General features: G+C 54.1%; 1 protein-coding gene and 1 long non-coding RNA gene across 3 annotated transcripts in view; one reads left to right on the top strand and one right to left on the bottom strand.

Moving 5' to 3' along the window:
• Positions 1–543: 543 nt before the first annotated feature.
• On the top strand, positions 544–13200 carry LOC122234536. Its single transcript, XR_006212305.1, has 3 exons — positions 544–1967; positions 10958–11141; positions 12906–13200. It is a non-coding gene; the product is annotated as an uncharacterized LOC122234536 (long non-coding RNA).
• The window catches only part of ABCC6 (ATP binding cassette subfamily C member 6), a 51474-nt gene continuing 43168 nt past the window's right edge, over positions 5021–13326 (bottom strand). For both annotated transcript variants that reach the window (XM_042971139.1, XM_042971138.1), the window contains exons 25-31: positions 13106–13232; positions 12280–12381; positions 11342–11488; positions 9368–9526; positions 9122–9288; positions 6054–6248; positions 5021–5736 (exon numbers count right to left, since the gene is read on the bottom strand). In XM_042971139.1, coding sequence (XP_042827073.1) covers positions 5628–5736; positions 6054–6248; positions 9122–9288; positions 9368–9526; positions 11342–11488; positions 12280–12381; positions 13106–13232 — 1006 coding nt within the window. In that variant the 3' untranslated portion in view covers positions 5021–5627. The remainder of the gene's footprint in view (positions 5737–6053; positions 6249–9121; positions 9289–9367; positions 9527–11341; positions 11489–12279; positions 12382–13105; positions 13233–13326) is intronic.

The raw sequence follows: 13326 nt of genomic DNA, 5'->3' as shown, positions 1-13326 counted from the left end.
TGGTCTCTGTGCCTCGGCAGCCTCATCTGTAAGATGGGGCTGATCGTACCTGCCTCCTGGGATTGTGGAGACAAGCAGCGGTGTGTCTGATATGCACAACCCTGGTCAGGTTCTAAGACACAAGGAGGGTGAAAGTCCCCTGTGGCCAAAATGACCCTAGAAAATCCCTTTGCATCAGGACAGGACAGGCTGTCCTGCAGTTAGCAAATTAGCCCTAAACTCTTAGGAAATGAACAAAAGGGTTTGTTTCTCACTCCTGTATCTTGATGAGCGTCGGGTGCCTCTCTAGGGTGCCTGCCTTCCATGCAGCAGCTTAGCGATCCAGGCCCTTCTGGGCTTATGACATCACCTCCAGAGGGCTGGCTTCCAGAGGCCACAGCAGGGGAGGGGAACGTGCGGGTGATGGACACCCATTTTTCAGTGTCCCAAACCAGAAGCCACACAAGTCAGCTCCACTCAGCCCGTTGGCCCGAATCATACGGCCCCAACCACACCGCAAAAGAGGCTGGGAAGTGCAGGGGCGTGTAAGGGAGAGCAGTACCTCTCCCTGGAGTCATTCGCATGTTTTCTGGGGTTTGGATAGTGCGTGAGTGAGGCTGCATGTTCGGTTTCTGAGTTTGAACTGGGCGAGTCTCGATGGTGAAGAATTCCCTGTAGTTGGGGAGCAGGCCATTTCTGCTGCACCCTAAAACCGTGCACCAAGTAAATGTGCAGAGGGAGTTTCCTGACCCTGCCGGTCTTCCCTCCGACATTGCTGTCCCTGGACTGACACATTTGCCTCGCACGTTGTTGCATTTAGGGACTGAAGCCTGAGTGTTCAGTACAGGGCTCCCGTCGGGGTGTTACCATTGGAAGGAGGTATTTATGCGTGTCGGGTCGGGGCAGGGGTTGGGGGGTGGGTGTCAGTCTGAGAAGGGAGGTGTGCTCCTGTCTCCTGTCTCTGTGGAGCCTGACCCTGAATCACTAAAACCCCAAGCCGGGTCTATTAAACAGGTATCTGAGCGTGTGCCTACGGGTGTGCATTGTGAGACAACTGGGACTCCAGAGGGTCTCAGGCCTGAGTCAGAGCTCCTTCTGCTTTACGAAGAGAAGGCCGCAAGCCGCATTAACCCTGAAGAAGGTGGAAGCCAGAAGCGCCAGGGTTGGGGCAGGGGCGCCTGCTCGTCCAGGTATGGTCCGGTTGAGCGCTTTCCTAACGTGGAGGGAGACGGCACCTGCCGTGTGCCGGGCCCTGGGCTCAGTGCGTAGCGTTGCTCGCACGGGAAGGGACCCCTGGGCCAGAGGGGAGCGGGCAGTGGACATGGTGCCTCCCAGTGTTGAGCTCTTGTCCGCCGTTCATTCTCGCACCCCCGTGCGGGTCCTGCAGCTCATTCCAGAAAAACACTCCCAATCAGACCGCTTCTCTTCCCTCCCATTCCTGCCACGCTGGTCTCTCTCTCATGTTCCTGTGACAGCCACCACCTCAGTGGTTTCCCTGCTTTTGCCCTGGCCGCCCCCTCCCTGCAGTAAGTCTGTAAAAAAATCACATCACAACCCTCCTGCGATCCCCATCTCGGCACCCAGACACCCCACGTAATCTGGCTTCCCATGACCTCTGCCCGCAGCTCCCTTCTGGCCACCTCACTGACCTCTCCAGCCACAAGTCACACTCTGCTGGTGTTCCAGGGTGCAGGATGCAGGCCCAAGGATGCAAGACCAAGAGGGTCTTGCCTCTTGCTGGTCCCTCCCCTGGTGGTGGTACAGTGGCTGCTCTGTGAGAGCAGGGGGTTGATCTGTTTATTCCCTGATGAATGGCCCACCACGGCCATGGAGCATGTATCCAAGTGACTGGGTTCTCTGATCCAGGACAAGCCCTCTGTGCCGGGCCGTGAGCCAAGTGCGAAGTCATCGGGGACTCGAGAACTTGCCTTTCGGCACCTGTGGTTTCTTCCTTGGTACAGCTGGGATCCTTATGTCCACCAGGCCAGGTGGGTGTGGGGATGGAAAAAGATCCAGGTAAAGCACCCAGCACCACAGCCAGCCCTCAGGACACCGTCCTACATGAGGATGTAGGATTCATTCCTTTGTCCATCCGTCCATCCGTCCATCCATCCAGTCATGCAGTTGTCATTTACTGAGCCCTCTTGTTTGCTACACACCATGCCAGGTGCTGGGAGACACAGTGAAGACACATGAACAAATCCCTTGCCTCGAGAAGGCAAGGGGGGCCCTGGGGCACCTGGGGGGGGCTCAGTTGGTTCAGCATCCGACTCTTGATCTCAGCTCAGGTCATGATCTCACAGCTCATGAGTTCGAGCCCTGAGTTGGGCTCTGTGCTGACTGCGTGGAGTCTGCTTGGAGTTCTCTCTCCCTCTCTGCCCCTGCCCCACTTGTGCGCTCGCTCTCTCTCTTTCTCTCTCTCTCTAAATAAATAAACCAAGAGGAAAAAAAAAAGGAAAGGAGCCCTTTCCTTCGCTTCTGGTGGGATACCAGAGTGGAATTCAACCAGCAGCGAGCTGGTGTTTTAGAGCTAACGAAGTGTGCGAGAGGCAGTGTGGTACAGTGGATAGGACATGAGCTCTGGAGCCCGGCCACCTGGGTTCGGATCCCTATGCTATCTCCATTTTCTCATCTGTAAAAGGGGCCTCCTCAAAGCATCCTAGTAAGGGGATAATGATGGGACTTTCCTCCTCCCGTTGTAAGGATTCCCTAGAAGGCTGTGGCAGGCATTGGGGCAGGGCTTGGTAAGCGTTTGCAGTGACGGGAGGGGACACAGGTGAAGGTAAGGGACCTACTGAGACCGGCACTGACCACAGAAGGTCTGTACATGGCTTTTCCTGCATCTGTATTCCTCCCCCCCACCCCCACCCCCACCCCAGCCTGTGGCAGGGGGACGGATGGCCTGGGTGGCCCCTGCAGGCCGGTCTCCAGGAAGCCGTGGTGTGGGCCCAACAACAGCCTCTTTACCGCTGGCTCCCTGGGGGCACGCTCTGCCTGCTGGCCAACCACCTCTCTCCATGAAAGAAGCCTTCGAATGACCCCCAGAGAGTTTGCCAAACACGCAGCGGCTGCCTCTTTGGCCTGCGGTCGCTCTGCCCGGACGTCAGGGGGTTCCGTTCCAAGTAGAGAAATGGAAAGTGCTGTGTCTGGTCCCTTCCTCTGCTTCAAAGTTGGGCAGACGCCCCCCACGCCACGTCCTGGGCTGTGGTGGTAAATAGACCCAGGAGCAGAGCCCCACTCGGCCACTTACAAGCTGGGCGACATTGGCAGGTCATGTGAACTCACTGAGCCTCAGTTTCCTCGTTTATAAAACAGAGCTGGGAGGTGCTAGTGATGGTGGGGCCGGCCCCTTGTAGGCATGACCAGGGGCAGGTGAGGGACGCAGATCTCCCACTCTGCTTGCAAGGCGACAGAATGAGCTTCTGGCTGCCCCTTGGCAAAGGGAGGTAGGCACTGCCATTAGATCTAGATTTGGTTTACTCTGGGCTGAAAACCCTATGTTGAATGGACCAGCTGAAAGTCTCCATGACTGGGCTGGGACAGGGCGGGCTCCGGGTCCCAGCAAGCAGGTGGGTGTCCACAGGCCCCTCTTGATATACCAACACAGCCATTGTCCACGTCTCAGCGGATTAACCACGGGTCGGGTAGGCCCAGTGCCTCTCACCAGCTGATTGATCCCCCGGGGGACAGTGGCAGCATCTAGAGACATTTTTGTCACAACTGGAGGTGACAATGCTATTGGCCTCTAGTAAAGAGGCCAGGGCTGCTGCTGAACGTCCATCCCAACACAGAATTAGCAGCCCACCTGTCAACAGTGATGCAGTTAAAGGGCGCCTGGCACCTGACTCTTAATTTCGGCTCAGGACATGATCTCAGGGTCATGGGATGGAGAGCCACATTGGACTCCACGCTGAGCCTGCACCCCGCTTAAGATGCTCTCTCCCCCTCCCCAGCACTCTCTCTCTCTCTCTCTCTCTCTCTCAAAATAAATAAACATTTTTTAAAGAGTGATGTGGTTAAAAAGATCCTGGTGTGTAAAGCCTTTACCCCCTGGAGGACCCACGGAGGTCCTCAGAACAGGATTGATGACTATAGTGAACATTGATCAGGCGTGCATTTGGTGCCCAGCTCACCTCTGCAGCCATGCCGTGAGGTCACTAAAGAACCGTGGGGCTGGCCTCAAGTTCTGGTCCAGGGACTTGACTCCTTTCTCAGGCTTCCCTTCACAGCTATATGCCTGTGTGGCCTCAGGCTGGGCTATTTTAGACTCTTGTCCCCCTTGCCTGGTGCCCGAAGCCAGTTTTAGGAGCCCTGTATCCGATTTCCGAGTGCCATGGGAAACCGGCCCGAGCAGCATGGCGCATGGTGACTCCCCCTCATGAAAGCGAGCCCTGAACCATCCCTATCCAGGCCTCTGGCTGCTCTGGACATCCCAACCACCATTGGGACTCCCCTGGGGAGCTGGAATTTGGTCTTCAACAAACGGAGGAAGTGTGTGCGGTGAGGAGATTCTCTCAGTGGGAGTCTGGGGGGGGCTGGCTCCGCGAACCCTATTTATGGAGTTGAAAGTGTGCAGGTGCTCATTCCCAGGACGGTCTGCTCTTGGTGTGGGTTGTGTGGCTGGTGCGACAGTTCAGATAAGACGCTCCTAGGGGCTCATCTCCGAGGGTAGGGGGGCACCAAGAGGTGTGGAATACTCCGGAAGCTTTGAAAATACGTCCCAAGGGGCGCCTGAGTGGCTCAGTCGGTTAAGCGTCTGACTCTTGGTTTTGGCTCAGATCACGATCTTGTGGTTCATGAGTTTGAGCCCCGCGTCGGGCTCTGCGCTGGCAGCGTGGGGCCTGCTTGGGATTCTCTCTCTCTCCCTCTCCTGTCCCTCCCCTGCTCGTGCCCTCTCTCTCAAGATAAATTAAATAAAAACAGGTATCAAAATGGAGAACGCGTCAGCAGTTGTGGGCAGAGGGAGGTGGGTATGGTTACGAAAGCAAGCAGAGGGGTTCCTGTGGTCATGGAAACGTTCAGCATCCCGTCTGGTGGGGGTAGCTGCAGGAGCCTCCGTAGAAATGCGCGTGCACACACACACACACATACACACACACATCCACGTAAAAGCAGGAAATCTGAACAAGATCGGCCGATTGTACCACTATCAACATCCTGGTTATGATATTATACTATCGTTTTTCAAGATGTTACTAGTGGGGGAAACAGAGTAAAGCTACGCAGGAACTTTCTGGATTCTTGTCGTTGCTTGTCACTCGACAACCATCTCAGAATTAAGAGGGTGGTTTGTAAAAGGCACACACACACCACGGTCCCGGCCCCCCAGCCCCAGAGATGCTGATTTCTTTGGTCTGCGGTGGAGCCCAGACATGTGCAGGTTTCCAAGGTCCTCAGGTGCGGCCAACGGGTGGGCAGCACAGGGAGCCCCTCCAGGGTGGATGCGGCAGGATGAGCCCTCATCAGGCCAACCTGGGTGTTGCTGTGTCCTCCTGGGTTTGTGATGATCGGCCATTTTCTCTGCCATTTTCCTCCCAGAGATCAGAGGGGTCTAGATCCAATACTAAGGTGCCACTGACGACCCCTGGGTCACCTGTACCTCCAAGGCACAGCAGTCTCTCCGGGTTGGCGAGGCGAGGGCAGAGGGCTCAGACTAGGCCTGACTCCTGTGCCAGCCTGTGAAACATGCCCTTCTGGGCCAGCAGCTGGACCGGGCTGCCACTCTCTGCCACCTGCCCCTTGTCCATGACCAGCACCCTGCAGGAGAGAGGACAATGGGGAACCCTTACCGGCCCAATCCGCCCGAGCGCTTGCACCAGTGAAAGCCCAGCATGTCTGCTCTGGCAAAGTCCGGCCTTCCCTGCGGTTTCCTGACCCTGACGGCTAGGTTGGAAGCATCTTCTGGGCACGTGTTCTTGGGCTCATCTCCTCCCTGCTGGGCCTCAGTTTTGCCACCTGTACAGTGCGCACGTGATAACCCATTCCAGTGCCCGTGCGGCTCTAAACCCTGATGCCTTCCTCTACGCCCATGGGGGCGGAGCGGGGAGAGGGCCTACTCGGGGAAGGGTGCTTACCTGGCACAGTCCATCACAGAGCGCAGGCGGTGGGCAATGACCAGCACTGTGCACTGGGCAAACGAGCTCCTGAGGGCGGCCTGCATCTGGAGCTCCGTCCCCGGGTCCACGGCGGCTGTGGCCTCGTCCAGGATGAGGATCTGGGTTTTCCGGAGAAGGGCACGTGCCAGACACAGGAGCTGCTTCTGGCCCACACTGGGAAGGAGTGGGACGGTCAGGCCCGACGTTTCTCTACCTGCATCTCAGGACTTGCAGGGCCTGCCCACAAACGGATCCCCCGACAGCTGCAGAAGTTAGTGGGGCAGGTACACACACTCCTTCACGAGGGTCCCCAGTCCACAGAGCTGGCAGGAATCCCCTTCCTGCCATTTTTTGAGCAGGGAGACTCCAGGCAAGACATTCAAACCCCCGTGCCTCAGGTCCTCTCCCCCAGTGAAATGCCTATTTCCACTTCTACTCGGTGCTCTTTATCTTGTGCCAGACATAGCCTACGTGCCTGTGCATGTCTTGACTCACGTCTCACGGTGACCGCAAAGGTAGTTACTGTACCAATGAGTCTTGTGACTTATCAGGGTGCAGGGCCAAAGAAGCCCGATAAAAGTGCTTAGCAGTGTGCTTGTCACAGAGTAAGGCCCCAGCACACAGCACACAGTTGCAACTGAAGGTCACACAGTCCGTGACACCCCTGACCCTGGAGGCCCAAGGCTGTCTGGGGCGGTCTTCCTTCTCACGGCGAAGCCTTCCAGCAGCGTCTCTGGGGAACCAGGACCCGCTATGGCCACGCCCCTGGCGAGCTGGGTGACCCCGGGGCAACTTTCAAGCCTCATAAGCCAATCCTGCAGAAGGGGATTCGTGAGGGGGCCTCTCTGAGGTTTACAGGGAAACATTATTTTTCCCTCCATCCAGGCACTGTGTCTGCAACTTAACACGTATAAGTCAATCCTCGAACAGGAAGGAGATACTCACTATAGTTCTCTTTTCACTCACTTCTCTCTTGGGCAGAGAAGATGAACTTGCCCAAGGTCCTAGAGCTGGTAACTGGGGGAGGCTAGATTTGACGCGTGTCTAAACTCTCAGCCACCAAACTACACTGCTTCTCTAGTGAGCAGAAGCTCTGATGAGGCTGTCACCCACAGCCTCTTACCCTCACACCTCTGGGGGAAGATGGGGTTTTAGGATCCAGAACGTCTTTGTTTTCAAAAAGGCACGCAGGCGTCCATCCGTGAAGGAATGGGCAAGAAAAATGTGGTCCGTCCCCACAATGGAATAGTATTCGGCCTTAAAAAGGAAGGGAATTCTGGCACATGCTGCAATACTGATGAGCCTTGAGGACATTATGCTGAGTGAAACGAGCCAGTCACAAAAGGCGAATACTGTAATACTCCCCTTAAATGAGGTACCCAGCGTAGTCAAAGTCACAGAAACAGGAAGCAGAATGGGGGGTGCTGGAGGCTGTGGGCAGGGGAAAATAGAATTTTTTTAAGGCTTATTTTCCTTTTGAGAGAGAGAGAGAGAGAGTGTGTGTGTGAGCAGGTAAAGGGCAGAGAGAGAAAGGGACAGAGAGATCCCAAGCAGGCTCTGAGCTGACAGCAGTGAGTCTGACATGGGGCTTGAACTCATGAACTGGGATATCATGACCTGAGCCGAAGTTGGACACTCGACCAACTGAGCCACCCAGTTGCTCCTAGAATTGTTTTTTCATGGGTACAGAGTTTCAGTTTTGCAAGATGGAAAAGTTCTGGAAATGGGTCACATAATTATGTGAATGTATTTAACACTATGAATTGTACATTAAAAAATGGTTGGCCATTTATAACTATGTCGATGGAACCAGAGGGTATTATGCTAAGCGAAATTAGTGAGAGAAAGACAAATATCATGTGACTTCATTCATATGAGGAATTTAAGATACAAAACAGATGAACATAAGGGAAGGGAAGCAAAAATAAGATAAAAACAGGGAAGGGGACAAAACATAAGAGACTCTTAAAAATAGAGAACAAACAGAGGGTTACTGGAGGGGTGGGGGGGGATGGGCTAAATGGGTAGGGAGCATTAAGGAATCTACTGAAATCATTGTTGCACTATATGCTAACTAACTTGGATGCAAAGTAAAAAAAAATAAATAAATAAGTAGGCCCTATTTTCCAGTATTTATGAATAAAGATGAGTGTATTCTAGTAAAGAAAAAAAAAAATGGTTGGGGCACCTGGGTGGCTCAGTTGGTTAAGCATCCGACTTTGGCTCAGGTCACTATCTCGCAGTTCATAAGCTTGAGCCCTGGGTCGGGCTCTGTACTGATAGCTCAGAGCCTGGAGCCTGCTTTGGAGTCTGTGTCTCCCTCTCTCTCTCCCCCTCCCCCGCTCACGCTCTGTCTCTCTCAAAAATAAATATTAAAAAAATTTTTTTGATGCTAAATTTTATGTTAGGTGTATTTTACCACAACTAAAATTTCTTTTTTTTTCTTTTTGAGAGAGAGCAAGAGCACGAGTGGGGGAGAGGGGCGGGGGGGTGGGGTGAAAGAGAGAATCTTAAGCAGGATCCACACTCAACACGGAGCGTGGTACAGGCCTCAATCCCATGACCCTGGGATCATGACTTGAGCTGAAACCAAGAGTCAGACGCTCAACCAACTGAGCCACCCAGGCGCCCCTAAAATTTCTTCAGAAAGAAACATATACCATATGTTACTTAGAACCCACAGTGAGAGTGGAATTCGTGCCCACATCAAACACGATACTTTTGTAGCAAAAGAAATGCTGAGAGGGATAAATAGACTATAAGTAGCCTTGTGTCAGTAAGGGTTGGGTTTTGCCACCCAAATAAATTGAGGAACTGAATTGAGGAAAACAAAACCGGATATTCAGAGACTGTGTTGGAGTTCAGAATTGCTGATGAGGGACGGGATTCATCCTGTGAGTACTAACAGAATGAAGCTGGTAGTCCCGTGGGGGAGGCAGGTTTCCAGGGCATGTTACCCTGGGGACAGGGCAGTGCGGGGAGCCTCAGCCACACTCGCCTCTCCACGCAGCTCCTCCCAGGCCCTGGTCGTGGCGGGGCAAGCCTACCTCAGGTTGCAACCTTGGTCAGCACACTCATACTGCAGCTGGCCAGGCAGGCTGGCCACCAGGGCTCTGAGCTGCACCGTGTCCAAGGCCTCCCAGACGGCTTGGTCCGAGTGCTCCTGCAGCATGTCCAGATTCATCCGAAGCGAGCCAGGGAACAGGGTAGGGTCCTGGCCGGAAGGGGCAGTGGGTCAGAGCCGGGCCCAGCCACGCCTCCCACCTCTGCCCACCCTGTGCCCCGGGCCTCACCTGGGGGATGATGGTGATCCTGGACCGCAGCGTGTGCAGCCCTACGTGGGTGATGGGGACCCCGTCGATCCAAATCCCACCCTCGGCCGCCTCCAGGAGCCGCAGGAGGCCCCCGGCCAGGGAGGACTTCCCGGCCCCCGTCCTGCCAACGATGCCCACCTGCCAGGGGATGGGAGGGCAAGACTCGTTCCGACCACGTCTGCCCAGAAGCCCGGAGGGTCCCTGGGCATCTCTGCGAGGTGTTTCCCTTGCATCCAAGATACATCCATCTATCCATTATCCTTTGAGCATTTGTCCATCTGTCCACCTTTCCATATGTCCACCCATTCCATCCAGCCTTCTTTCTGTACATAGTTCTCTATCTTCTCCCCTTTGTGCCTCATCTCTCCCATCTTTCTGTCCACTCACCCACACTTCCTGCTATACCCCCACCCCCCCACCCCGTTTTTCCATCCTTCCGTCCATCTGCCCATCATTGTTCCTGCCCCCATCCGTCCTCAGCATTTACTGCTGCGTTCTCAATGTCCAACACTCGCTGGAGGCTCAACACTATATGTTTAAGAAGTGAATGAAATATGGGCCATCTGGGTGGCTCAGTCGGTTAAGCGTCCAACTTTGGCTCAGGTCGTGATCTCACGGTACATGAGTTTGAGCCCCGCGTCAGGCTCTGTGCTGACAGCACAGAGCCTGCTTTAGACCCTGTAGCCCCCTCTCTCTCTGCCCTTCTTCCATGTTCAATCTCTCTCTCTCTCAAAAATAAACAAAAAAAAAAAGTAAATGAATCGTGTTACCCACTGTATGACAGGCAACTCTTCTAGGCATGAGGAATAGAGAAATTAAGGAATCCTTGCTCCACAGGGCTCACTGTCTGGTCTTGGAAATAATGCAACTGAGCAAACTTAATTTGAATACACTGTGATGAAAAAGCCCCCTCTATAACTGGACTCTGGACGTGAAGCCACCTGGGATAGAAGTCAACAGGGTAATCAGAGCAGGCTTCGTGGTGGAGGTGATACTTGAGTGGAACCTTGAAGGATAAGCAGGAGTTTGGGGAAGGGGAAGATGCCAGGTAAACCCCCTGAGGGCAGCACCAGGTGCCCACCTGGCCCCGTGAGGCAGTACTCCCCAAGTGTTGGCTGAGCCCTGGCAGGGCAATGAATGAAGAGCTGGGCAGAGAGTTGAATGCCAAGCTCAAGAGTTTGGGCTTTACTGTAAGGGAAGCTGGGAGCAGGGGGAAGGTCTCAAGCAGAGGAATGTCATGCCCAAATAAAGATCACAGAAAACAGACTGGAGGTGACTAAATGGGAGGCTGGGGGCTCAACTGGGGGCCTGGAGCAGTCTAGGAGGAGGCAGGAAGGAAATGCAAGTGGGAAATGTTTCCTAAGCATCTGTAAAATGGGACAATACTAGCACTTCTTCGTAGGGTCGTTGTCAGAGTAAAAGTGCACGTGATAATTGCTAAAACCCCGGGCAAACATTTCTGCAGCACTTGCTATGTGCCAGGCACCATTCCAAGCAGTTTACATGTGTTAGGTCACCGAAACTTCACAAGAGCTCTGTGAGATTGACATTGTTATTTCCATTTTACAGATGGAAAAACTGAGGTCAAGACATAAAGTGACCTGCCCAGGGTCAGCCATGGCAAAGCCAGGAACTGAGCCCGTGCAGACTGGATCACGTATGCGGAACATCCAGCACTCTGCTACAGCACTCACGTCGGAGGCAAAGAGAAAGAAGGCGGTCGGAGAGACGCCTCCTTACCCAGGACACCAAGGTGGGTGGGTGGTGGCATTTGCCAAGATGGCGGCAGGTCTGGGGGAGATGATCGTTTCAGTTAGGGCATGGTGGGTCTTCAGGGTGGAGGGCCTGAAGTCGGGTGTGGAGGAAGCATTTGGTGCTCAGGGCCTAGACCCTGGGCACTGCCCACCCTGGGCCTGGCCTCCAGGAGGAGGAAGACGGGCCAGAGCCACTCACCTTCTCTCCGGCTTGGATCTTGAAGGACACACCCCGAACGGCCAGTGGGAGCTCAGGTCTGTATCTCAGCCCAAAGTCCCGGAACTCGATCTGCCCCCCGTGAGGCCAGGGGGACCGGTCTGCACAGGTGGGTAGCCTCCAGGGCGCCTGGGACGGGAGAGGGGCACAGGGTCAGAGGAGCCGCTCTCTCTTTGAGCTTCAGTTTCCTCTTCTGTAAAATGGGCATATTTACTGCTATCTTACAGAGTCGTTGGGGGCATTGGAACATAGCAGAGCTATCAACAAGTGACCTCTGAGATTATAAAAATAATGATGGTATTGGCTACTCTATCTTTATTATTATTAGCCACTATTAATTGTCAAATAAGATTCTGTCTTCCTCTAGAAGGGGTAGAATAATATTCTCCCCTTTGTCTTTGTGAGGAGGGCAAGATTGCACACTAGGGGGTCGTTAGCTGCTGTGTGCTCTTCTTGTGACCTTGAAGAGGTCCTCGATCCCCTCGAGGTGAAAGGGGGCCCATCAGAGCCGTGGGCGTGTAGGGCCTGTCTACGGTGTGCCTGACACTAAGTGCTCTCTCGTGGGATCTCACCTGACCCCCCAGTACACCCGCACTGTTACCTTGCCATGTCACTCTTCCGTTATTGTCATCTTGCTGTGATGTGCCTAGAACGTTGCTGTGATGTGTCTGTGCCGTCATGTTGCTGTTCTACTGCTACTGCACTGCTGTTACCTATGGTCCCCTGTCACTCAGAAGAATGACCTGCTTTGCCCAAGTGAGGAAGCAAAGGACCCAGGATTTCTCCTGGCTCCAGACCCCACGCTCTTAACCATTACTGTCGCCCTGGCTGCAACCCCAGCCCTCAGTGGCAGGGGCTCTAAAGCCTGTAGCAGGCATAGACCTGGGTCCACACCCCCGTCCCCGTCTTCCACCCGTCACCTCCTTGGGTGTCTGGACATAGTCCTTCATCCGCTCTACCGACACGATGCTGCTCTCCAGGTCTGTCCAGCTGCGAACAGCCCACTGCAGTGTCTGGGTCACCTGGGGGGGGGGAGGGGGGGGAGAAGACATCGCAGGCTTGCATCAGCCCCCCTGAGGCAGGGGCGGGAGGCAGAAGTGGGGACAGGTAAGGGGATGGGCTTTGACTGTCATCACCAGGACCTTCCTTCAGTAGAACTGGAGTATGCAGAGTAGAAAGGAGCTTGTCCAACCCCTCTTGATACAGGTGGGAAGAGAGGACCAGAGAGGGTGTATGGCTCTCGCAAGGACACCCAGCAGGGCTCAGGCCCACTGACTTCCATTCTGAGAGTTTCTCTCCCCTGATTTCCCATCATTTTGCCTCAATGTAAAATGAGGATAATAACAGTATCCCCGATGGGGTTGTGGGCAGAATTAAATGGGTTAATATTTATAAAGCTGTCAGAACAATTCAGTAGAAGAATGCTATTTGCATATATATTTTTTCCTTCATAGATATCATGACCTGACATGACATATTATTATTAATAGTTAACAAAATTTAGCACTACCCTGGAAATGGACTCTATATACCTTATCTCAACTAGGCTCTACAATGTCTGAAGTGAAGAGATTACTGCCCCATTTTCCGGATGAGCACACTGAGGCTCTGCGAGGGAAGACTCTTGCCCAAGGTCCAGGAAGGTCACCCCAGGTAAGCCTCTATATTTTCCTCACTGGTTGGTGGTTTGGACTTGGGTCCTTGAAGGTCTGACTGGCAGGGGTCTGTCTTGGGAGGCAGGTGTACCTGGAGGGCAGCGGAAACAGAGAAGCCCACGAGGCCGGCGCTAAGGTGGGCCTTGCTCAGCACTGCACACACGGCGGCTGCCAACACCAGCACGTTCCCCAGGAGCTCCAGGTTGGTAGCCAGCCACCTGCAAGGAGAGGCAGGTAAGAGCAGGGCGGGGGGAGGGCCTTGTCTGCAGGACTTATTTCTCTGGGCACAAAGACTGGTCATCGTACCAAGTT

This window comes from Panthera tigris, chromosome E3 (assembly GCF_018350195.1).
Source record: "Panthera tigris isolate Pti1 chromosome E3, P.tigris_Pti1_mat1.1, whole genome shotgun sequence".
Taxonomy (NCBI): domain Eukaryota; kingdom Metazoa; phylum Chordata; class Mammalia; order Carnivora; family Felidae; genus Panthera; species Panthera tigris.
Note: the sequence above shows the minus strand (reverse complement) of the source record. Positions and strands in the feature narration are given on the sequence as shown.